Raw genomic sequence first — 27526 nt, forward strand, 5'->3', positions numbered from 1 at the left:
TTTTGAATTATGACCCTGTCCTCCAAAGCAGTTGCAATCCCTCCCAGTTTGGTATCATCCGCAAACTTAATAATCGTACTTTCTATACCAATATCTAAGTCGTTAATGAAGATATTGAACAGAGCCGGTCCCAAAACAGACCCCTGCGGAACCCCACTCGTTATGCCTTTCCAGCAGGATTGGGAACCATTAATAACAACTCTCTGAGTACGGTTATCCAGCCAGTTATGCACCCACCTTATAGTAGCCCCATCTAAATTGTATTTGCCTAGTTTGTCGATAAGAATATCATGCGAGACCGTATCAAATGCCTTACTAAAGTCTAGGTATACCACATCCACAGCTTCTCCCTTATCCACAAGACTCGTTATCCTATCGAAGAAAGCTATCAGATTGGTTTGACATGATTTGTTCTTTACAAATCCATGCTGGCTGTTCCCTATCACCTTACCACCTTCCAAGTGTTTGCAGATGATTTCCTTAATTACTTGCTCCATTATCTTCCCTGGCACAGAAGTTAAACTAACTGGTCTGTAGTTTCCTGGGTTGTTTTTATTTCCCTTTTTATAGATGGGCACTATATTTGCCCTTTTCCAGTCTTCTGGAATCTCTCCCGTCTCCCATGATTTTCCAAAGATAATAGCTAGAGGCTCAGATACCTCCTCTATTAGCTCCTTGAGTATTCTAGGATGCATTTCATCAGGCCCTGGTGACTTGCAGGCATCTAACTTTTCTAAGTGATTTTTAACTTGTTCTTTTTTTATTTTATCTGCTAAACCTACCCCCTTCCCATTAGCATTCACTAGGATAGGCATTCCTTCAGACTTCTCGGTGAAGACCGAAACAAAGAAGTCATTAAGCATCTCTGCCATTTCCAAGTTTCCTGTTACTGTTTCTCCCTCTTCACTAAGCAGTGGGCCTACCCTGTCTTTGGTTTTCCTCTTGCTTCTAATGTATTGATAAAAAGTCTTCTTGTTCCCCTTTATTCCCTTAGCTAGTTTGAGCTCATTTTGTGCCTTTGCCTTTCTAATCTTGCCCCTGCATTCCTGTGTTGTTTGCCTATATTCATCCTTTGTAATCTGTCCTAGTTTCCATTTTTTATATGACTCCTTTTTATTTTTTAGATCATGCAAGATCTCGTGGTTAAGCCAAGGTGGTCTTTTGCCACATTTTCTATCTTTTAAACAAAACCGGCCCCAGGACCGACCCTTGGGGCACTCCACTTGAAACCGGCTGCCAACTAGACATGGAGCCATTGATCACTACCCGTTGAGCCCGACGATCTAGCCAGCTTTCTATCCACCTTACAGTCCATTCATCCAGCCCATACTTCTTTAACTTGGCGGCAAGAATACTGTGGGAGACCGTATCAAAAGCTTTGCTAAAGTCAAAGAATAACACATCCACTGCTTTCCCCTCATCCACAGAGTCCATCCTCCCTGTGCAAGGAAAAGGCCTGGGTAGAGACCGTCAAATCGTGGAAGTCAATGAATGGCTACGCAGGTGGTGTCGGAGAGAAGGCTTTGGATTCTTCGACCATGGGATGGTGTTCCAAGGAGGAGGAGTGCTAGGCAGAGACGGGCTCCACCTAACGAAGAGAGGGAAGAGCATCTTCGCTAGCAGGCTGGCTAACCTAGTGAGGAGGGCTTTAAACTAGGTTCACCGGGGGAAGAAGACCAAAGCCCTGAGGTAAGTGGGGAAATGGGATCCTGGGAGGAAGCACAAGCAGGAGAGAGCAAGAGGGGAGGACTCCTGTCTCATACTGAGAAAGAGGGACGATCGATGAGTTATCTTAAGTGCCTATACACAAATGCAAGAAGCCTGGGAAACAAGCAGGGAGAACTGGAAGTCCTGGCACAGTCAGGGAACTATGATGCGATTGGAATAACAGAGACTTGGTGGGATAACTCACATGACTGGAGTACTGTCATGGATGGATATAAACTGTTCAGGAAGGACAGGCAGGGCAGAAAAGGTGGGGGAGTTGCGTTGTATGTAAGAGAGGAGTATGACTGCTCAGAGCTCCGGTATGAAACTGCAGAAAAACCTGAGAGTCTCTGGATAAAGTTGAGAAGTGTGAGCAACAAGGGTGATGTCGTGGTCGGAATCTGCTATAGACCACCAGACCAGGGGGATGAGGTGGACAAGGCTTTCTTCTGGCAACTAGCAGAAGTTGCTAGATCGCAGGCCCTGGTTCTCATAGGAGACTTTAATCACCCTGATATCTGCTGGCAGAGCAATACAGCAGTGCACAGACAATCCAGGAAGTTTTTGGAAAGTGTAGGGGACAATTTCCTGGTGCAAGTGCTGGAGGAACCAACTAGGGGCAGAGCTTTTCTTGACCTGCTGCTCACAAACAGGGAAGAATTAGTAGGGGAAGCAAAAGTGGATGGGAACCTGGGAGGCAGTGACCATGAGATGGTCGAGTTCAGGATCCTGACACAAGGAAGAAAGGAGAGCAGTAGAATACGGACCCTGGACTTCAGAAAAGCAGACTTTGACTCCCTCAGGGACCAGATGGGCAGGATCCCCTGGGAGAATAACATGAAGGGCAAAGAGGTCCAGGAGAGCTGGCTGTATTTTAAAGAATCCTTATTGCGGTTGCAGGAACAAACTATCCTGATGTGTAGAAAGAATAGTAAATATGGCAGGCGACCAGCTTGGCTAAACAGTGAAATCCTTGCTGATCTTAAACGCAAAAAAGAAGCTTACAAGAAGTGGAAGATTGGACAAATGACCAGGGAGGAGTATAAAAATATTGCTCAGGCATGCAGGAGTGAAATCAGGAAGGCCAAATCACACTTGGAGTTGCAGCTAGCAAGAGATGTTAAGAGTAACAAGAAGGGTTTCTTCAGGTATGTTAGCAGCAAGAAGAAAGTCAAGGAAAGTGTGGGCCCCTTACTGAATGAGGGAGGCAACCTAGTGACCGAGGATGTGGAAAAAGCTAATGTACTCAATGATTTTTTTGCCTCTGTCTTCACGAACGAGGTCAGCTCCCAGACTACTGCACTGAGCAGCACAGTATGGGGAGAAGGTGACCAGCCCTCTGTGGAGAAAGAAGTGGTTCAGGACTATTTAGAAAAACTGGACGTGCACAAGTCCATGGGGCTGGATGCGCTGCATCCGAGGGTGCTAAGGGAGTTGGCGGATGAGATTGCAGAGCCATTAGCCATTATTTTTGAAAACTCATGGCGATCGTGGGAGGTCCCGGATGACTGGGAAAAGGCCAATGTAGTGCCTATCTTTAAAAAAGGGAAGGAGGAGGATCCGGGGAACTACAGGCCAGTCAGCCTCACCTCAGTCCCTGGAAAAATCATGGAGCAGGTCCTCAAGGAATCAATTATGAAACACTTAGAGGAGAGGAAAGTGATCAGGAACAGTCAGCATGGATTCACCAAGGGCAAGTCATACCCGACTAACCTAATTGCCTTCTATGATGAGATAACTGGCTCTGTGGATGAGGGGAAAGCAGTGGATGTGTTATTCTTTGACTTTAGCAAAGCTTTTGATACGGTCTCCCACAGTATTCTTGCCGCCAAGTTAAAGAAGTATGGGCTGGATGAATGGACTGTAAGGTGGATAGAAAGCTGGCTAGATCGTCGGGCTCAACGGGTAGTGATCAATGGCTCCATGTCTAGTTGGCAGCCGGTTTCAAGTGGAGTGCCCCAAGGGTCGGTCCTGGGGCCGGTTTTGTTTAATATCTTTATTAATGATCTGGAGGATGGTGTGGATTGCACTCTCAGCAAGTTTGCAGATGACACTAAACTGGGAGGAGTGGTAGATACACTAGAGGGTAGGGATCGGATACAGAGGGACCTAGACAAATTAGAGGATTGGGCCAAAAAAAAACCTGATGAGGTTCAACAAGGACAAGTGCAGAGTCCTGCACTTAGGACGGAAGAATCCCATGCACTGCTACAGACTAGGGACAGAATGGCTAGGTAGCAGTTCTGCAGAAAAGGACCTAGGGGTCACAGTGGACGAGAAGCTGGATATGAGTCAACAGTGTGCTCTTGTTGCCAAGAAGGCTAACGGCATTTTGGGCTGTATAAGTAGGGGCATTGCCAGCAGATCGAGGAACGTGATCGTTCCCCTTTATTCGACATTGGTGAGGCCTCATCTGGAATACTGTTTCCAGTTTTGGGCGCCACACTACAAGAAGGATGTGGAAAAATTGGAAAGAGTCCAGTGGAGGGCAACAAAAATGATTAGGGGTCTGGAGCACATGACTTATGAGGAGAGGCTGAGGGAACTGGGATTGTTTAGTCTCCAGAAGAGAAGAATGAGGAGGGATTTGATAGCTGCTTTCAACTACCTGAGGGGGGGGTCCAAAGAGGATGGAGCTCGGCTGTTCTCAGTGGTGGCAGATGACAGAACAAGGAGCAATGGTCTCAAGTTGCAGTGGGGGAGGTCTAGGTTGGATATTAGGAAAAACTTTTTCACTAGGAGGGTGGTGAAGCACTGGAATGGGTTACCTAGGGAGGTGGTGGAGTCTCCTTCTTTGGAGGTTTTTAAGGCCCGGCTTGACAAAGCCCTGGCTGAGATGATTTAGTTGGGAATTGGTCCTGCTTTGAGCAGGGTGTTGGCCTAGATGACCTCCTGAGGTCCCTTCCAACCCTGATATTCTATGATTCTATATACAACTAAGACAAAGGAAAGTGGCTGCCCAGAAAGATAGAAACAATGCCCGCGCACAGACATAGTTTATGAACACCTCCATGCATATGCACACATATATATGCAAACTGTTGGCATGCATGCACTCCCCACATGCCCTCCATGCATGTATGCACACATGTACCCTTATACCTCCTCCCCGGACTTGTATACTCACATACCCTTATAGATACTTGCATACACACGCACATATTCATACCTTTGTCCGTGCACAGATTCACCTTGCTGACTCCCCCCCACCCTCCCAAAATATTAAGTTTGAGATCCTTTTATTTTCTTCTTTTACTTGTGGGTGTAGCACTCCTTTGCTTGCCCAGTAACTATGTAGAACAAGGGCCTTTGGGGAAGTAGCACTGCTTAAACTAATATTTCACCTTCACTCTATTTGCCCTATGCCTTTGGTTAGTACCAAACCTTTTCTGGCTGTCTAGCCTTGTCATCAACTATGTCTACAAAAATGTAAATCAATGTAGATCAGTATAAAACTGAAAATTATACTTCCCTGTGCTGCAACATAAAAATACACAAAATGCTATAGTCATCATCTAACGCCCTTTCCAGGAGAGAGACAGATGGTATTATCTATTTAATCATAACCTTTACAGGCAGCAACAATGTTCACCAAATCTGCATTTCATAGTTACCAATAACACTACTGCAATGACAAGGACCCAAATAAATATACTAAACTATCAGTTAAGCAATTATGTGCTCTGGAAACTGTGGCTATATAGTTTATAGCAAGAGCAACGGATTGGGAGTCTAGATCATAATTCTAGCTGAGCCAATGGTTTATTGTATGATGTTGGCCACAGCATTTGATCTCATTGTGCTTGTTAACTTAGCTGCATATATAGTTTAAAAAGTATACTCTATCCGAAATTAGAAGACAGGTTTAAGATGTGCTTTCCTGAACAAATAAACTACAGTAAAATTCCATCCTTGTCTCCAGTGCTCTGCTAAGGTTGCCAGCCCTGACGTCCTGTTACTCTGCTTTTCCCTCAGCTGTAAAATAGTAAAATACTATAACTCTACCTTTGTTTTTTGCTTAGTCCCTGTCCCAAAGAGATTACAGGCTTACAGTGTGTCTGTCTGTCTATCTTGTCTTGTACAGTGCTTGCTATTTTGTCAGTGGTTAACAAATATTAATGTCTCCATTTTCTGAAATTATATAGAAACATTTTTAGGAATTCCAAGTTCATTTTCCTATGTGAAAGACTTACTTACATAATGCTTTGAAATGTTTTCACCAGAAAAAAAAAAGGGCACAAGAGTTTTTATTCTACCATGACATTGGTACTAAGCATGTAGCTATACACTGGGATTAGATATCAGTGGGATTCAAACAAATAAGACAACTTGTTTTTGCAGTTGCTTAACTGATAGTTTTGCAGACCATACTCTATGCACTTAAGTCTTTTGAACCAGTTGCAGAACAATGAGGGACCGAGGCACAAAATGAGAACTTCAAGGATATACTTTTCACATTCCTACCTCACAGGTGAGAGACTCATAATACTTTGTCAATCTGGAGCAATGTTTCTCAATGCTTAACCACCAACCCCGATTTGCTGCCTCCCTCTGCTGCTCTCCTTTAGCCTGTAAACAGTTTGGACATAAGTAATGTACTTTCTCTCCAAAGGTCAGCTCTTCAGAAATCCTGAGTTCCCTATTAAGATGGAATAGACAATTTTTCCCCTTAGATTTTTTGTCAGTACCTTATGGAGCAGCAGTATCTTTCAAAACATTCTACCAGACGAAGGCAGTAAGGAATGTAAAAAACAATACTAACCACCAGGAATGCTTCACTTGTTACATGCTATATATTTTTGAGGGGTTTAACCTTTCTCTGAGTAGGTGTGTTTATAAAATGTCATTCAGTGAGTCATACCACACTTCTGCTTGCTCTTAAATTCTACCAAATGAGCCTTGAAATGAAGTGTGAATAAAAGCCCAAACATAACAAAAAAACTTTGATATATTCTGGCTTACAGCAAAGCTGTTGTGCATCACTCTTGGACAACACGGGACTGTCTCTTATTTACACTCAATCATACTTTTCCATAGTATGTGACATCACATGTAATCAGTACTTAGTCTACACTATATCTCTCATTTGGCATCACTTAGGAAGTGTTGACTACCCCACTCCCATGCCCACCTCCACTTCACTCTCCTTCACATGCACAAGACTAACTGTAGGATTTTGCAATGCTATACAGGATGTGTTCCCTCATGAGAATTCCTGTGGTAGCTCTGAACATTGCCAGTGCTCACACAAAGCTCCAAAAGCATGTCAGGTGGACTTAATCTGATCAGAAGCCATTTTCAAGTTGGCACCTGTGAGCTATGTATGTATGAAGGAATTTGTGCCTTTTATGGTTCAAAATCCCGTAGAACCCGCAAGTCTATCAAACTTTTAAAGTGATGTTGCTGCACTGCATATGCATGGGTTTTTTGTCTCTCTCAGACACTTGCTTGTGAACTATAATAGCACCATAAGGTCTTGTCGTAAAAGGCATAGGGTGAGATCCTAGCCCCACTGAAGTCAATGGGAGTTTGGTCACTGACTTTAATGCAGCCAAGATTTTACCAATAGATTGTTTTATAAGTATATTTTTAACATCAATTTCCCATAGCAATCCAAGTCATCTTGCCTCCCAAAGCATATCCTGGAGCAGGACTGATCACACTAACCCTCACATTGGCTTCTGCCTCAGTTCTACAGCAGTACCATATATACAGCTGGTGAAACTTGCACAGTTTACGGAGTCCGACTACACACCCAAAAATTTGGGGAAGTGATAAATAATGAAGAGCACAGGTCACTGTAGAGAGTAATCTGGATTGTTTGGTAAACTGGTTGCAAGCAAACATTATGCATTTTAATATGGCTAAATGTAAATGTATTCATCTAAGAATAAACAATGTAAGCCATAATTACAGGAATGGGGGACTCTATCCTGGGAAACAGTAACTCTGAAATAGAACTGTGGATCATGGTGGATAATCAGCTGGAACACAAGCTCCCAATGTGATACTGTGGCCAAAAGAGCTAATGAAATCTTGCAGGCACAGACAGGGGATCTTGAGCAGGAATAGAGAGGTTATTTGACCTCTGTATTTGGCTCTGGTGTGACAGCTGCTGGAATACTGTGTCCAGTTCTGGTGCCCACAATTCAGGAAAGATGTTGATGAATTGGAGAGGGGTCAGAGAAGAGCCACAAGAATGATTAAAAGATTAGAAAACATGTCTTATAGCTCATCTATTTAGCTTAACAAAGAGAAGGTTAAGGGTTGACTTGATTACGTCTGTAAGTACATACACGTGGAACAAATATTTAGTAATGGGCTCTTAAATCTGGCAGGGAAAGGCATAACACAATCCATGGGTAGGATTCTCCATCACTGACAATTTTTACATCAAAATTGGATGTTTTTCTAAAAGATCTGCTCTAAGAGTTATTGTGGGGAAGTTCTATGGCCTGTGTTATACAGGAGGTCAGATGAGATGATCAAGCGGGCCCTTCTGACTTTGGAATTCATTAATCTATTAGTCCAGCAGTTCTCAAACAATGGGGTGGGCCTTCCAAAAGAGGTGCAAGCTGTGTGGGTTTTTTTTTTAAATAAAGAACTCTGGCTGTCAGCCCATCATGTATAACAACAACAACCCCAGAACAAATTGTAAAATTTTTGACATGCTGCGAAGTCCATCTTTTCTGACTGTGCTTAGCAGGTGAGTTATTATGGGTAATTGTGATTATTTTGGACAAACATTATTATGGATCACTTGGGTACAGACTATTTAGTGTAATATGTTTTTTAATTGTCTGAAGAGCACACCGAGTTTAGGCGAGACTCTTCAATTTACCTAAATGAATATATATGATGCATTAGATATTTAATGTTGTGAGCAACGACGATATAACAGTGAGAAGAAAAATGTATAGGGGCATAATTTGTATGGTCCACATTGATACATATTCCACTGTGTGATGGTATTTTTTGATATAGATTATAAAATTGATAAAAGTTTTCAACACCTTCCTGTCTCTTACAATTCTTAAGTTTAGCTATATCAGATGCTGGTAAAAGCTCTGACTCTATTTCCTTTATTGTCCCTGACTTGTTTCTTCATTTTTGGTGTCACCTAAACTGTACTTACTCACTTGGATAAAAATCACTAAGTCAGAACCTGACACTGTTACAAGTATCACCAATAAGGTATCAGCAGAAGATGCAGCAGTGAAGTATTGGTGACTCAATGTACTAATTAATACCTATTACTTATTAAGAGCAAGCACTTTCTAGCCTAACCCCATACAGTCCAACAAGCAAAGTTGAAGCCTAATGCTCAAATTTAAGAGAGCTACTATACATCCAACAGTCCAGTCTATATCCACATAGCCACCACAATCTTGGGCATATGGGTCACCTAAAAAGAGCAGTGAGAGTGATGCATTCAAAGCCAAACATCTAATATTTCCCGCAATTCCCTCATACCCATATGGATGTGACGGCAAAGAAAATCATATTTTTAGAACTTGTTTGGCAAGTTACCAAATGCTGGCAAATCCTGCAAAACCCAACAGTTTTGCCCTGAATTGTGGAACAGAAAAATGTTGCCATTCACACCTCATTTTTTTCATTACTGTGGAGAGGCAGTGATTCTATGTAGAAAAAATGGTCATTCTGCCTTGCTAAAAAACTGCCTGTGTCCAGGCCTGAAGATGACAAATTATTGGGATGGGTAATTCTAAACCCTGGGGGTCTTACTATTTATTCATTAATTATTATTATTTGTTAAAGGACAATACTGTAGTAAATATTATAAAAGACTTGTGCTAGACCTAGCTTGTTCTTCTAGCCACTTCTGCATCTGTGACAGAGTTTGTTTAATAGCATCCCTGGAACAGTCCCTGCTGAGGATGATATTAAGCTTTAATTAAGTCTCTTAATGTAGACACATGAGAAAATGCTGGAAAACTAAAAAAAACTTCTCTGGTGTACCTAGTCCTCATCTGAGTGGTGAATTACACCTTCACCAGGATAGAACAATGTGTTCTTCTCAAAGACTCCCAAAATCTCACATAGCCTGGTAGGGCAGTTTATAACATCTGTTAGATCACTATTTCTGCCCAAGATAGCCCACAGGAGCCCATCAGTCCTGTACCTCATGCACGGTTTTGGCTGGTCTATATGGGGAGTACTAAAGAGGAGGGTTTTCAAAATTTTAATGTCACACAGCTGTATTCTGCATACAACTTTTCTTTTAAAAATCTCCTACAGCTAGTGTAAGTGTTTGGTGCGTCCAAAGGCAAAGATCTGGTTAAAGGCACAGTTCTGAAAACATGACAATGTCAAAGAATAGTATGGTTGTGATGGATGAAAAGTACAGAGTTGTCTGGGAGCTTCAAGTATGCAAGATATAGGGCCATTATTTATCCCTGGAGTAACTCTGTTGACTTTAGTGGATTTACACCAGTGATGAATGTGGTTCATAATGTGTAAGGTTGATTTCCTTTGTTTCTTCTAGAAACCTCACAAGTTTGTCTCTACAGAGAATTCAACTTTTAACAGTGATGGGTCTGAGCTGCATTATTTGGATCTGGACTTGGACTATTCTTTATTCAGTGATGTCCGGATCAAGGGTTTTAATTAAGGTGCATCTACAGTTTTTCATGGTTTCCACTGTGAATGTTGAAATGGGTTTCACGAGTGGATAGCAAGTATAAACAAGGATATGCTGAAATATATATAATTCAACCAGCATAAGCCATAATAATCTGTTTTAACAATATTTGAGGTGGGGTTCGGTTGGAGGAGATATTTAGGCATAAAATCAATAACATTCCACCTGCTGGTTTTTCACCCATGAACCAGTAATAAGTGCAGCACTCTGTAATAAGTACACTGTGTCCAATCATAATGATATATAATGAAATTGCATGGAGTACATTCCCTTGTTACCCTTTATTTATTGGAAATCTACTCTCATATGTTGTACATAGTGTACTGTAGATAGTTATGTCAAGTTATTATGACTGATTTAAAGTCAAATGAAAATACCATATGTTTGGTATTGGGCAAGATCTCTTCTTGTCCCTAATGAACCATGTTCTATTAAGAAGAAGCTTAATGTGCCAAAATGAAGCAGAGGTTTAGATGATTCCAAGAAAACTCTGAAATGTTTTATACCCTTGTTTTTTAAACAAATAAAGAAGAGAAAGAAGACTCTCCTTTCTGGGTTTTGTAGCACATGATATGGATTCATGTGTGCCAGACAGCCTAAAACTGGGTTCACTAGCCCAGGTACTTAAAAAAAAAAAAAGTCCAAACTCTCAGATCTACAAAAGTGATCTCATTATTATATTTTTAGCATCCAAAAATGTGCTTACATCTGTGATATCCTGCTCTTGCCATCTGAAACTCCCATGCATGCTAATTGGAACTGGGATCCATGTGGGTTTGAGAAAAGAATTTCAACCTCAATAAACAAAGAGCAATTAGGAAAATGAGCAACTTAGAATATGTAGGTCCATGTCATGTCTCGTTCTGCAGAGAGGATGCAGATGGCACAAATACTCCTTCCCACCCATCTCTTGTGCACAGGGCAGCTGTAATTTGGTTGCCAGGAGCTGGTGAGTACAGAAAATCAGCATTGCTGGAAGCCCTAGCTGGTCCCAGAGGAGGATGACTTGGTGGCGTGGGGTCATACCAGCACATTGGCAAAGCTGCACTTATAGGAATCCTACTGACATCTTTTCAAAGATGCACCAGAAGCCAGTTCCTAGTACTTCCTTCCAGCACTAGTGGCAGCATACTACCTTTCAAAAGTGGGATCCCGGCAAGCAGTGCCACTTCAGAGGTGCACCACTAATATAATTATTAATCACATCTATTATGGGAGTGCCTAAGGGCTAATCATGAGTGGAGCCCCACTGTGGTAGGCACTATACAAACACAGAGAAGTACATGGGCCTCCAACTCACAGCACACCTTTCCTATTGCGCATCATTTTACCATCTGTATAATACGATGAGCCAGATAATTTACTTTCAATATGTAACTTAAACCCACCTCCCAACTTTAACTGGGTCCGACCTTTTTGCAATACCCTTTTGAAAAATATTAAATTGTTCATTTATACTTTGAATAGTGCAACAGGTAGTTTTACCCAGAAAACACAAACACAAGCTGTAATCATGGTAATGTGAGTATACTAACTAGAAAAGTGTTAAGTGATTCAGGAAAGATCTAAAATAAAAGATGGAAAAGTTTAATATACCACATTGCATTCTGTGGACTGTGCAGAAGAAGGAGCTGTAGACTTTTGTCCCACATCTTTTGGAGGCATCTGTAGATTGTCTGGAAAAAGCCTAGGTGGATGTTCTTGGATTTCAGGCTCTGCTTTATTGTCAAGGAGGGGAGCTATCTGAATGGAAAGAGATGCTGTGTGTATCTCAGGCACAGGGTTACAGGTGGGTGAAACAGGCCTTTGTGGAAATGTTGGCACTTCATTAGACTTGGGCTGCTGCTGTGTATTACGAGGAACATTACTCAGTGAGTCTTGTGTCCGGGTTAATTTCAGGGTAGAAACTCTGCGTTTTTGAGATGCTTGTCTGTGGCCTTGATGAAGAGTAGCTCTAATGCCAGCTACTGCTGTGCTTGTGTTGGAGACTGAGGCCAGTGGTTTAGTGATTCTTTGTGCATAGGAGACGCCTGTGTTATATTTTTTAGAATACATTGTCCTCTGGATAGCCTCCTTGTTAGTATAGTAGACAGTATCTGAGGGGAGTTTTTTAGTTGGCTTGGTCGTTATTGACTGGAAATTAATTTCATCCTTCATGTGATTAGTTATTTCAGATCTATGAAAACTTTCTTTTCTAGGGGGTGGCAGAGGTGCCTTATTTGCCAAAAGCATCCACACACAGCAAAATAACATTGAACGAGAAACAGAGAGAAAGTAAATGTTAGCAGGAAAAGTAACTTGAGTTAGACTCGTAACTTCAAATGAAAGACCAAGGGCCTGATCCAAATTCCATTCAATACAATGGAAAGACTTTGGATCAGGTACTGCACTGTACCTGATAATAATATTGTATTTTGATGTCTAGGAAATCACAGATTCCATTTGTTAATGAAAAGAGTGAATTGTGATCCAAACCGAGTCCATAATATCAAATATATTTTATTTTGCACCGACACTACTGTTTGAGAATTATCACCAAATTTTACAGAGATTTAAATAGTTCATAAAATGTACTTGACATATCATTTTAGCCGACAAGCTACTATTTATGAGTAACATACATACATATTACACACACACACTCTTTTAAAGCTTTTGAATTAAAATAGTAATGCAAATACTATTATAAATATGTTTCTGAATTAACCCATATTGTTTCATGGCATTTTCTCTAATTGTTATATAGTTTAGCAAAGTTAGCTGAAGAACAGTACTTCTGGTTATTCTTAAATTAATCTAATTGAACTTTATAATCAGTTATTATTTATACCATAAAGAAAGTATTTCTTTGGTGTGTAAAATATTAATCAATACCCTTTGAAGTCCGAATACAGTTATATAAGGTTTTTGATTGAACCTGGCCTATTTTTATTTGCATACAGCCTTGCTCTTTGAAAGTAGTTTGTTGTGTTACTGAACCAGACGACTTGTGTCCTGTATAGTGTATGTTTATGTGTACAGCAGAAACAGATAATACAACACGTAATAACAGGTGCGGGTGCTACCAGGAACACATCTGGATAATGCCCTATAGGGCATCACAACTTCATGTAATGCACTCGTAAGCTAACACTTACACTTACACTTAATATCAAAGGATGAAACTGTGTGTGTGAAGGTTTACCTGAGTTGGCGACTTCTTTTCTTGTAGGTTTGGCCGGACACTTCTAAAGCCTTTTGCTGCAAGAGATGAACTACTAGCGTCTCCATTCAATGTCTCTCTACTTCCATCATTGTAAGATGTCCAAGCTTTTGTGAGGAAAAAAATCAAAACAAATTTTTGGTAAATAGTCCCTATGTATCCATGTTACCATAATAAATCTACCTATTGAACAAACTGTTGAAATTATAACTTTCTAGTCAGTAGCTAGAATTACTATCAACAATATACACATCAAAAGGAGAGTTAAATGGATAAGCTTGAAGCTACAACTTCTCAAGCTGTGATTTTGTCAGCCAGATGAGCCTAGATCAGTATTGTTACTATTTTACTTACTTGTGATAGCTCCCACAATATTCATGGATTCATAGACACATAGATTTTAAGGCCAGAAGGGACCATTGTGACCATCTAGTCTGACCTCCTTCATAACTCAGGCTATAGGACTTCCATTCATTCTTGCTTCAAGCCCAATAGCTTTGGTTGAACTAGAATTCCTTTTTAGAAAAACATCTCCTCTATATTTAAAGAGTTCCAGTGATGGTCAATTGTTCCAATAATCTGTTCCTCATTTATAATCTGAATCTGTTTTCCAACTTCCAGTCTCATAGACTCATAGACTTTAAGGTCAGAAGGGACCATTATGATCTTCTAGTCTGACCTCTTGCACAACGCAGGCCACAGAATCTCACCCACCCACGCCTGTAACAAACCCCTGACCTATGTCTGAGCTATTGAAGTCCTCAACTTGTGGTTTAAAGACTTCAAGGTGCAGAGAATCTTCCAGCAAGTGACCCGTGCCCCACGCTGCAGAGGAAGGTGAAAAACCCCCAGGGACTCTGCCAATCTGCCAGTCATGGGATCCTGTTATTATACCTTTGTCTTTTTAGACTGAAGAACCCTCTATTCTCATATTTCTGTTCCTCATAGTCTAGTTAGTCCAAATATAAATGAAGACACATTCCTGACCTGAATATCTGATAGACTGGAAGATAAGATGAAGGGTGGGGAAAAGGAATACAATATGCAAGCATGGTTCTCAGGGTAATGATTAGGATATGTATTCTCTGTATTTGCATGGGAGACTTCAAAAGAAATCTTCAGTGCCATTGGAATGCATGATGGTGAATCAGTAGGTTGTATTCGAGTCAGTTTTTAGCCATACTATTGTACTACACTACTGTGCTGCTGGAAATGCTATCTTGTGGATGAGACCTAAACTTGAGGTTTTAATCACTTGTCATTATTAAAGATTCAGTGGCACTTTCTTTAAGAGTAGGTGTTAGACTCAGTATTCTGGATAAATTCCTCCCTGTATTCCTCCCCTATAATTTCAGTTTGATAAAACATTTATCACTTTCTGACCTGATCTGTTGTGATGCATTGTTAAACCATTGCTGCATTTCAGTCTAGAGGTGGCTGCACTAACTAGTGAGCATTCTGTATTGCACATCCCATAGAAACAGGAACAAAACAGATTGTATGGCATATATGATATCTAACTAACTGTTGGACAAAATTGTCCTGGAAGCCTTGACATCACTTCGGACAGGTAGTTGTCTGATGGAGGTTCTCAGTCACAGGTTTCACCTGAGATAGTTTGCAAAAATCAGTAAGGTTTGTAAGGTGCACTGGGATCCATTTGGATGCATGATGCTATATAAATGGAAGATTGCTATAATTCATACATGTACAATATCAGTACACTTATGCATAAAGAAAATAATGTTTTATTTACCTGAATCTGGAGACTGAGAATCAGGTCCTAAAGAAGAAATAGCCAAGTTAGTGTGTGCTGGAAATTAAAATACTGTAGGCAATTCTGTCAGCCTTTTTGGTGATGGAACGGTATGCTGTATGTGACACTGGGTCTGCTTCTACATTCCTTGCACACTCAGACCTCATATTGACTTTGGGGAAATTTTAAGATATGCAAGGATTGTAGGACTAGGCTCACAGTATACTTTGAAAAGAACATATATTTAAAAAAAAGACAGCGATTTTGATCAAATTGTAGTAGGTTGGGTGATGTTTTGATGGATGTGTTTGTTATTGTTCTGTGTATGTGGTGCCAAATTCTGTACCGATTTATACCCACTCTGGCCCAGCAAAGTCACTAGGGGTGTGTAGTGTAACTTGGTCAGAATTTGATCCATATTGTCTTACCAAGTGAAGCCATTTTCTTAATAATCAAAATCACCGATCCTAACAATATTGAATCATTCTGAGTACTGGGCTAATTAAATAAAGGTATCTGAGAGAATCTAATGGAAACTCAAGGATAATAGTGGTGGTGGTGCTTTTTAAAGTCTGCAGCAGCTGCTGCTACCAAGAGAATTTAGCTATGAGGTCACACACTCAGTGAGCCTCCACCACAGTCAAACTAGCCTTGTCATAGAGAAATTGATTTTAACCTATATATATATATATATATATATATCATTAGTCTTTTCCCCCCACAACTTTAATTGCCTATGCTTCAGTATGCGAGAATATTTTCTAAATGCATCATCGAGTCTTCTTTGTATTGAATTAAGATAATTTCATAGACCATTTAAAAGGAGTTGATGTAACTGTACGTGTAGAAATTAATCTAATTTAAGGAAGCTCAACAGTAATTGTTATAGTCTCAGAAGAGCCAGTTTACACTATACAGAAAAAATTAGTTTCTAATAAATTTCCTCTGATGTTGCACAATTGGAAAAGATCTATATAATAGGTACTAACTGTTTTATTGAAATTACATACTCACAACTTGCCCTCTGTTACCTATATATACACACCACTGAATATTGCACTATAAGTAACCAATGTTTACTGCTCAATTAAATTACATTTTATCAAGGATTATATTGTACTATGACAATTACTACATTGTGGATATTTAAATCACTGCTACATCAGACAAGGAATAAAACAAACAATATTATTGCCTGTTTTTTCAGTAAACTCTATAATTTATTGTCTTCTTAAATCTAGATACCAGAAGAAATGACACTGCTTTAAGAGGGCATGGAGAGGCTTCATTCAAAAACAAAGGGGCCATACATGGGTGATGTGAGATTTTTGGATGGTGCCAGAATGTGGACAACTGCAGGAAGTCTCTACAGTGTTTGGCAAAGAGAAAGACAGAAATTCTGTCCATATATACAGTATATTGGCATGGGGTATGTTTGGGTGTGTGATTATTAGATGATCTAAAGGAGACTAATTTGAAAAAAGTTATCCATATGTATGGAATTCTTTTTCCTTTGGAAAAAATTCATACGGATTCTTCATGTGCGATAATCCAATCCACTAGATTAATAATCCACTAACCAAAATTATCTAAGTAAGAATTGGCACAATGGACCATCACTACCCTTATGGACTATTAAGTACAGTAAACAAGACCTTTTAAAGTCTCAGTTTGCAAGTTTACATGATAAACCATACTGACTTTGCAAGAGGTGTTTGAAACATCAGGCCAATTATATGCATTTTCTGAAGTCTATAATGGATACACACAAAACAACCCCCTAAAAGTCCAATTCTACTACCCTTATTCACACTGAGTACCATCTTATTTTGAAGTAGTCCCCACTCATTTCAATTAGATTCTTGTCCTTGTGGATTAGATGCTCACATCTGGACTTCTTGTGAAATTTATAAAAATAAACTTTTCCTATATTGTATTTATTTTTGGAGATAGTCCACAATTTAGACCATCTATAAACATAAAGCTAAAAATACCAAAAGCTGTTTGTGTATTGGAATTGTACAAATGTTCTAAAATGACTGTTCTTTATCTTTTGTGCATTTTAAACACTCCAGAAAAGCTGGCAGACTGAGAGTTAGCATAGTAAGTTTCAGCCAGGAGTGAAATTTTATGGCCAACCTAGTATTTATCTCTAAATACAGAGGTTTACATTTTCTGACAGCCCTTTAACCAGAGCTGTGCAGATGTAGCCTCTTCAATCGAATGTGCTAATATGCATTCAGGATGAGATATATTGTAATTGCTATAGTAGTATCACTTTGGTGACAAAGTGTGGAAGCTACTTCTTTTGAAAATCCGTTGAAACATCAAAAAGAACAGGAGTACTTGTAGCACCTTAGAAACTAACACATTTATTTGAGCATAAGCTTTCGTGGGGTACAGCCCACTTAATCAGATGCATAGAATGGAACATATAGTAAGAAGATAGATACATACATACAGAGAACATGAAAAAGTGGAAGTAGCCATACCAACTGTATGAGGCTAATTAATTAAGATAAGCTATAATCAGGAGAAAAAAACCTTTGTAGTGATAATCAAGATGGCCCATTTTAGACAGTTGACAAGAAGGTGTGAGGCTTCTTAACAAGGGGAAATAGATTCAATATGTGTAATGACCCAGCCACTCCCAGTCTCTATTCAAACCCAAGTTAACGGTATCTAGTTTGCATATTAATTCAAGCTCAGCAGTTTCTCATTGGAGTCTGTTTTTTAAGCTTTTCTGTTGCAAAATTGCTACCTTTAAGTCTGTTACTGAGTGACCAGAGAGACTGAAGTGTTCTCCTACTGATTTTTGAATGTTATGATTCCTGATGTCAGATGTGTGTCCATTTATTCATCAGTATATCTTATGATAAACTCCTAGATGTTGTGAAAAATTGTGCACTCATTCTGTGAATGTTTACAGTTCTACCCTCAAGGTTTTTGACAATTTTTTCTAGTTGAATGACCACAATGATGCAATGGAACACTAGAGTAAATAAAATGGTGGTCTTGCTGAGGGTTCATCTTAGACCTCTCATTCCCCCACTCTTCTGCCTCCTTTGTGTATTACACTTGTTTGGCACTGCCACTGAATGCCAAATTGGTGCAAGGTAATCACATAGGTTTTCTGCCCTATTTACACCTAGCATGTAATTTACACTATGATTTAAGTCACCACTGAATATGGCCAATAGATATGCATTCAAGTTTTACTTTCTTAAACTAGCTCTCAATATAGTCCTCTAATTAAGAAATAGTTTTGCCTCTATTGAATATTTTCTCTGTTTTTATTCTGTTTTTAAATGTCTAGAAACATTTTCTTGAAAATAGGATTTTTGTTTCATAAAGGTATTTGGCTCCTATTACTTATTTCACAACTGAAATTATAATCTTCCGTTTGTGATAGCACAATAGTCTCAACTGGTTGAAACATCGGGAGCAGAGAATTATAGCTTTAACAGAAGCCGCTGAGATATTAAGAAACAAACCCGTTTTCATGCAAGTTCTCCTATGAACAAAATAGGGGTCTAAGATTGGGCAGGTACGAAGAAGGGGAAAATACCCAAAATACGTGTCACAGAGGCAAGATTTTTAATTTTTTTTTATTAAAACAGCTTTTCAAAATTTCCCAGGAGGTTTCTCCTATCCTTCAATGACCACTACATATAGCTAGAAGAAAAGTAAGATTACATCTTCAGAAACAAAATACGTTCAGAGATTTTGGCATCATAAAACTATATAAATTAGACCTTGCCAGTGGAGTAGCCATTTTGATTACCCTCCTGGCAGACTAATTCTACAGAAACATATGTTACACAAAGCCGTTCAAGGGTGATATCCCACTGGTTAGTTATACCTGCAGCCAATAGGTTTGGAGAACTTTGAACTCTCTTCACAGCTGTTAATGTGACAGACATTGCAGCACGTTTGCGAGCACAGCCACCGCTATCTGGAAGCACAAAACGATATAGACACAGGCCCAAGACAAAGGAAGCAAGCACATACAACATATTACATGGTGTGAGATACGCCAAATGTACATCAAAAACACGTGCAGTTAGGAATTGCTGCTGATAGTTGTGTGTATTTAAAACCCACAGATTAGCAGAATACACTGTAGGTTTCCAGAGCTCAGGATATCTAATATGGTAAGTATTCAGTACTTAATACATTGTGACAATGTGTGCATTCTGGTGCCAGAAGGGCTGCTTATGAGGAGCTAAGGTTACGAGTTGGTCAGAGAGGTCATGGATTCTGTGATTTTATGTGATCTCCATGACTTTAGCCCCACGCTGAGGGGCTCAGGCTTCCGTGATATATTGTTTATTGCCCACATCCTGCCCATGACTTTTACTAAAAATTGACAAAATCTTAGCCTTATGTATAGCTAATAATGCACAAATAGTTAATCAAGATGATGGATTAAAAGCTGCATAATACTTGTCAATAATCAGCACTGTAAAGCCATTTTATTGTTCGCTCGAGAAAGGCATATTCACAAGACAGGCTTATCTTTTATTACATGACAGTGTTTTTGTAGTGTACTTTGGATCTATACAGAATATTTTAAACACAAGTGACAAAAATTGCTCATTTTTTCCTTGGTATGGAAGAGGAGGGAGACTATATCCCTATTCTTCTTTTTAAAGACTTCTCATTCTGGCAGCTCTACTTAATGGAAGATTGATGTTCTTGCCTCTGGAGCCCAGCAATGTCCTGGGAGAGTAAGTGGAGATTAACGCAAGGTGCTCTCTCTACTATGACACAAAATAAAAGTTTGGGACAGATCTAAGATCACTGTGAAGAAATCAGAACACGCAATTGTCTCCCTCCTCAGCACTTGGGGAGTTAGGGAAAAATCATCTCAGATAATCCTTTTCTTCTCCATTTATTCCCCTCTTCTTTCTCTCCTACTGACTGAGGGCTGGAAACTGTATGGAGATTCTGTGCCCACTGGCACTATATCACTGTTATTGGCAGCAGCTGGCGTGTCATGGGATTGGACCTTTCATTATGGGGCAATCACCGTTCTCTATCATATTTGCAAAAACAGTTCAGAAAATATTCTGCTTGAGTTCTTCTATGTAAAATCAGCTTTTTCTCTGCTCTTTGCTAGTATTAAAATTCTTTACCTTATTGTTCATTCTGGCTGAAATTTTCGAAGGAGCTAAAGTCGATGAGACTTAAAAGCATTGGGAGTTGGGTGCCTTAAAGCCTCTTGGAAAATCCCACCCTACAATTTTCAGAAAAGCTCTGTGACAGACAATAATGTTTAAACAAAAATGATATTTATCTATCTGAGATTATTATATATATCAGGTGTGAGCTGAACCCCAGGGGCATCTTTAACCTAGGTCAAAAGGTTAATGCTCCAGGTATTTGTAAACTGGCTCAGACATTCCAATGGAAATATCCAGAGTGTATTGGCATTGAATCTTGTGGCATGTGTGTTAAACTGTTGCTGATGCTGACAAATATCTGAGTTGCTGTCCTCAGGTTTAAGTCTATCAAAAGCCACCTCCAGTTCTGAGACATGAGGCAAAAGGTCAAGTGATTTCAGCCATCTAATAAGTGGAATAATCCTAAGCAATGTATTGCTTGGAATTAATAATTTGTATTATGCATCTGAAACAAAGGGAAATGGCCATCACACCTGCACATTTGCTGGAAATTACTGACATAAATATGACATCAGAGATATAATTTACTATAACGTTCCCATTCTTGTCCTTTCCCCTCGACTGACATGAGATGACAGATCTCATTGGAACTGCTGATCGTAGAATTCAAAGAGTAATACAGTAAGTCCCTATTATGTCATTGTATCTTCATTACCATATTGTATTCATATCTATTTTTCTCTAATATGAAAGTATTGCACGTATCATGTTGAAAGGATACTCTATTTGATTAGTAAATGCCAATAGTCTGGTATTTGATTTTGATTTGTGTTGTCACATTGTCTAATCAAATGGAATACAAGCTTTATTGCATTTTTCTAGAAATGTTTTAATTTAGTTTCAGAGCAGGAAAAGGGGAACAGGGATGTAGACTGCCATTCGGGGAAAGACACAATGCTACTGACACTGCACAAGAATGAGGCAGGTTGGACCACTACATCTCCAAGCCAAAGTAAACTCAGCAAATAATTACAATATGTCATTCTGAACAAATATTTCACTATTATAATTTCAAGAAACACTATCCCAAATACATTCCTTGTAGAACGTACACTCATAGAATTTAAGGCCAGAATGGACCATCACATCACAGGCCACAAAACCTCACCCACCCCCTCCTGTAATAAGCCTACAACATAGGGCTGAGCTACTGACATCCTCAAATCTTGATTTAAAGACTTCAGGTTATAGAGAATCCACCATTTACTCTTGTTCAAACCAGCAAGTGACCCATGCCCCATGCTGCAAAGGAGGGTGAAACCCCAGGGTCTCTGCCAATCTGACCCAGGGGAAATTTCCTTCCTGACCCCAAATATGGCCACCAGTTAGACCTTTTGAGCATATGGTCATGACCCATCAGCAAGACACCTGGAAAAGAAATCTCTGTCTACAAAACCTTGGCAGAGTCAATGAAGTTATATAGCAGGGCTCTATTTGGCCCATTATCTAATGATATGTTTGACATTGCCTCTTACACATCCCATCATCAATAGGAAAATGTATACATTGCAATATACAATGTATGTATATGACACGTATCTATATAAACACAGATATCTATTTAAAGGAACACACTGTGCATATATACATAAGCAATATTGAACTAGATATTGACTGATGTTGAATACATTGAAATACAGTACAGATACCATATATTCTAAATATTTGTATCATATTAGATTTTTAAATATTTTTTTTTTATTCATCTTGGACCCAATTTTGCAATGCTTGCTCAGGGTCTCTGATTGAAGTCAGTGGGAATTTTGTGTATGGCTTTCAAATTATACAACTATCAAACTGCTCATTCTCATCTTCTAGGCCCTACATTACTCCACTGTGCCTACATCTCAAAACTTATTTCATATTGCATCATCCCACATGCCTCTGCTCCACCAGACATCCATAAACATTTTATGCACCAATAATTCTGCTTATGAAATGCTCGTGTTTGTTGGATAATTCTTAATAACAAATTTATTTATAAAAATCTAAGTCTCTGCAGAAATTGGTGGAAAATTAAGCAACTGATTCAAGTCAAAGTTTGGCGTAAGAAATGGTATATGGAATCACCATCACTTTTCATCATATTCTTAAATTGGATGTTAAAAATGGTAGACAAGTTGAAGGGCGTGACATTGGGAGATCTAGAGTTATGCTTTTCAATTTATACAGATGACGTTGTGTGATTGGCAGACACGTTTGAATTAATAATGATACTCTTCACTACCTTGGAACATTGGTGTAGTCAACCTGGATTTACAATAAATGCCAAGAGGACCAAGTGGATGTATCTTGGAAAAGTGTTGAAATGCAGCAGCAGTGAAGTTGTAGAACAAGTAAAATCTTATGAGTATCTAGGAAGCTTGATCAGTGCCGACAGTTCCATCAAGAATGAGGTTAAAAGGAGATGTGCTTTAGCTACAAGTACTGTACAGGAACTGAAGAAATTATGGACTGATAAAATCCTTTGTTTGGTACCAAAGTGAAAATTTATCAAACCAGTGTACTAACAGTATTATTGTATGGACTGAAAGCAGCTGCATTAGATGAAATGAACATCAGAAGACCGGAGGTGGTAGAGATAAGAGTTTTTCGAAAGATGGCAGGTAGAATGTGAAATGATTTGAAGACAAATGAAGAAGTTAGAAGCAGAGTAGGATGGGAAATCACAGTACAGGATTGGCTGCAATGAAAAAGATTACAATGGTGCGGACACTGTAGAAAACAGATAATAAGATGCTAAAGAAAATAATGAAAATGCAACAAAGGTCAGTCAGACCTAGAGGCCGACCACTGACTAAACGGTGGGACATTGTACAAAAAAGACATGATCTGGCTGGGCTTAAAGGAATGAATGGTGATATTGTACTGCTCCCCAAATCTCTAAAGATGCTTTGGGATGAGAAGAAGAAGTCTCTTTGTAGTTAACTCACAAACAGGAAGATGGGCTTAATTCATTGATTGATTACCCATGTCTGCTGTAACCCCCATACTACTTAACATCTATGTTGAGGGGCAAATGAGGATATCTGATACTTATATACACCTATTTAAAATGTTTATATGTGTATAAAATTATACCCACATATATTTTATTTATATATACAATTTCCATCTCCTCAGTCCTTCATGTCTCATGTTTTCTTATAAATCCGTTGGGTGTAGCAATCATAGCTTCTCATGTATTTCTACAACACCGACATAATGGGGCCCTGATTCTGATTAGGCTTCTAGGCACTAACACAGCGTAAACATTAAGTAGTAATTCATAACTGAATAACCTGTTCATTGAATAGCATGCTCAGCTCTGATCAGGAGCTACATTTTGATGAGATGCTATCATAGGCTCTTGCAAGCCCTCTGCACATGCCACTCCCATTAAAAGAGGTGCAGACAAATAATCAGCTTTAATAGGTATTACAACTTTGGGGATGGGAGAAAGGAGAGTGAAAGATAGCTGGCAGCACCCCTCTGCTCCCTTGTCTAGCTCTGTGCAAGAATGGCCCTCACTTTCCTCTGGGAGCACTAGGACCCATGTTGCATCCCCCTTTCCTGAGTCATATGGGCTGTGGGAAGAAAGAAATTCTAGGCAGAAGCCAGCTGCCAAGGGTCAGAGAAACAATGGCTGGCAGGAGCAGACACAGAAGCAGTGGCAGCAGGTTCTGTAGAAGGAACTGTTGGATATTGATGATGTTATTAGACTGTTTTCACCAGTTTTTGCTCTGGGCATTGACTGTTTGTTCCAGCCCCCCACCCACAGTCTCTTCATCTCAGTCTTACTTTACCTGCCCTGAGTGCTCCCCTCCTTCCTTCCTTCGCTCCCTCTTCTCCCCTTCCTAAGCCTCCCTCCTCCTTTCCTTTGCCTTTCTGTTTAGCTAATCTTCCCTTACTAATCCTCCACCCAAAGAATTAAAAAGAAAAAGAAAAAAAAAAACCTAGCCACACCAATCTTCTCTCCCCAAAATAGTGGCCCTAACATGACATTTGCCAGCCATCACTCTGTTCCTCTACTAACTTGTATGTTGCATCCCTTTCCCCTCCCCTTGGTTTGTCTTGTCTATTTAGATTTTGAGCTTTTTGGGGTAGACACTGTCTATTACTTTGTACAGTGCCTAGTGAAATGGGGCCCTGTTCTCAGTTGGTCCCTAGGTCCTACCAAAATACAAATAATAATTATATTAACTTCTGTAGAAGAGGGCTGACTTAGAAGATCAAGATAATATAATTTCCTTCATTTAACCAAAAGTGACTTTATGACCGAGTCAGAGACTCTACAGGGACCAAGCATTTCTGTTCTTGTCTCCCAGACAAATTGGATAAATTGCTAGGAGGTACATCATGTGATGACTTACATTAATAAAGTTAATGCACCTATATTTTGCAGCCTTCCAGAATTGTGTACTCTCTTTCCCTGGCTGCTTTTTATGTGCTTCATTTGCTAGCAGCTGACTTGTTCAATCATTTTAAAATTAGATGCATTTACCAAGCATATTATCCCTGTAAAACTCCTGACTAAAATATTTATGGGTGGACACCAAGGATTTGTTTTTGCAAATTAACTTAGACCATTCATTATCCATCTGTGCCAAAAGACAATATCAACATTTGCATACTGCTATGAAATATGCGCTATGTACATTTATTCACTCTGTAAATCCACAGCAGTTCAGCCTTTGCTTTCTTAGGGAAAGATTTCATCCTGACCTGAAAGAAATCTTTCATGACCTCCTCCCCCCCGTTTCGGGCCTTCAAACAATCCCTCAATTTCTCCACACTCATTATTAGAAGCAAGATCCCCTCAGAGCAGGACACACCAACTCAAAGCATCAGCAGACCCTGCCAGAACAACAGATCCAAAACCTACAGACATATTTCCACTGCTACAATGATCAGCACCCCCCACAACTAGAATTGCTAATTTTCTAATTGCAGAAAACCGAACACCCTTGTCCTGCCCCCGCCCAACATCTTCCCTGAGGCCCTGCCCCTTCTCCGAGGCCCCGTCCTCATTCACACCATCCTTCCTCCCTCCATCGCTGACTCATCCCACCCTCGCTCACTAGCCCATTTTCACCAGGCTGGTACAGGGGGTTGGGGTGCGGGCTCCGGCTTGGGGTGTGGGGTCTGGGGTGGGGCCGGGGATGAGGGGTTTGGGGTATAGGAGGGGACTCCAGGCGGGGGGGGGGGGGGGGGGGGGTTCGGAATGGGGGGGGGGCTCTGGGCTGTGGCAGGGGGTTGGGGTACGTGCTACAGTAGGGAGTTTGAGTGCGAGAGGGGGTGAAGAGTGCGGGCTCTGGGCAGCACTTGTCTCAGGCAGCTCCTGGAAGTGGCGACCTGGCCCTCCGGCTCCTAGGTGGAGGAGTGGCCAGGGAGGCACTGCGCGCTGCTCCCACCTGCAGGCGCTGCCCTGCAGCTCCCATTGGCTGGAGACACATGTCGCTGCTTCCGGGAGCCATGCAGAGCTGGGCAGGGAAGCCTGTCAGCCAAGCTGCGCCGCAACTGGACTTTTAACGGCCTGGTCAGCAGTGCTAATCGGAAGCACCAAGGTCCCTTTTCAACTGGGTGTTCCAGTCGAAAACCTGGCAACCCTACCCACAACACACCTTTCAACATCCATAGGTCCTACACATACCTATCACAACATGTGGTATACCTCATCCAGTGCACTACATGCCCCAATAACAACTATGTGGGTAAAACCAGACAATCACTATGCTCTTGAATGAACTCACATAGAAAATGATAAAAGACCAAAACACCCTATTGCCTGTGGGTGAACACCTGTCACAAAGTGATCACTCTATATCTGACTTCTCAGTCCTCATCCTGAAAGGAAACCTTCACAACACTTTCAAAAGTTAAGCCTGGGAGCTTAAATTCATTACTCTGCTAGACACCAAAAGTCATGGACTGAACAGAGACACTGGATTTATGGCTTATTACAACAATCTGTGACCCACTATCCCCCTCTTTTTGTCCTATGACTGGAGAGGTGTTAATGGGCCACTCTCCTTTGAATGGCCCCTTAAAATATGTGCTAACTACATGTGCTAAACAATCTGTTCCATCTTCCATTTTGCTGTGACACTGGGAGTTCCTTTTCCAGACCTGAAGAATAACTCTGTGTGGCTCTAAAACTTGTCTCTCTCACCAACAGAAGCTGGTCCAATAAAAGATACCACCTCACCCACCTTATCTCTCTCGTATGAGGATAATGACGCTTATCCACATTTTTAAAGCGCTTAGAGATCTTTAGATGAAAAGCACTTCATACATTTTAAGTTATCATTAATATTCTTCTGATCACTCCTGTTTAGTGTGAGAGAGTTTAAGAAAGCACACATTTGATTAGCAAGCTACTCTGGGGAACATGGAGATGTTCTCAGCTTTAGACAGATTTGCCATAATCAGAAGAGAACGTTGCCCATAAGAAAACATTGTTCTGAGGCAACATATCCAGGATCTCTCTCTTGCAGCTATTTTGTTCCAGTCTTCACAGAATGTAAAGAAAGAAAATACTCACACAGTTTCTCATAGCCTATAGTCATACATTCTGAAGTGCTTGGCCATTATTATAATGATGGGTGGGATTTTTTAGGGCATTCAGTGGTGCCCTAACTCAGTTCCAGTTGAAGTCAATGGGATTGTTATCAATGCTGAACACTTTGAACAATTCCACCTTACATGTTAAGCGGTTGGTAAGCATTTTAAGAAGTTACTGAGCAGCTGACTTATGAATTTAAAAAAAAAATAAACTATTATTCGTCTTAAATATAGGTGAAGTAACAATGCAATTACTTCCATCTAGGAAAAATTCTCTCTTCAGCAGCTTTCACGTGAACTCTGAACACCACTTAACTTCTTTTTAGACCAGTATGACAAGAAAAATAAATTAAAAATAACACTGCATGCAATTTTGCATAAATTTTTTTTTAAGATCTTTTGTTTTGCCTATATACAACTCAATCCTATATTGTTTCCAATTTTCAGAGTTTACCACAACCCTATTATTA

General features: G+C 40.1%; 1 protein-coding gene across 3 annotated transcripts in view; it reads right to left on the reverse strand.

Annotated features, from left to right (window-relative positions):
- SORBS2 (sorbin and SH3 domain containing 2) overlaps positions 1-27526 on the reverse strand; it is a 243467-nt gene that overhangs the window by 102355 nt on the left and 113586 nt on the right. For 2 of the 3 annotated variants that reach the window (XM_024219237.3, XM_024219236.3), the window contains exons 3-5: positions 19190-19282; positions 15328-15354; positions 13554-13678 (exon numbers count right to left, since the gene is read on the reverse strand). In XM_024219237.3, coding sequence (XP_024075005.1) covers positions 13554-13678; positions 15328-15354; positions 19190-19282 — 245 coding nt within the window. Of the gene's footprint in view, positions 1-11965; positions 12584-13553; positions 13679-15327; positions 15355-19189; positions 19283-27526 lie in introns of all 3 variants that reach the window. The other variant, XM_024219233.3, reaches the window with a different exon arrangement.

The sequence above is a fragment of the Terrapene carolina genome, unplaced genomic scaffold, assembly GCF_002925995.2.
Source record: "Terrapene carolina triunguis isolate 2854851 unplaced genomic scaffold, T_m_triunguis-2.0 Scaffold66, whole genome shotgun sequence".
Taxonomy (NCBI): Eukaryota; Metazoa; Chordata; order Testudines; family Emydidae; genus Terrapene; species Terrapene triunguis.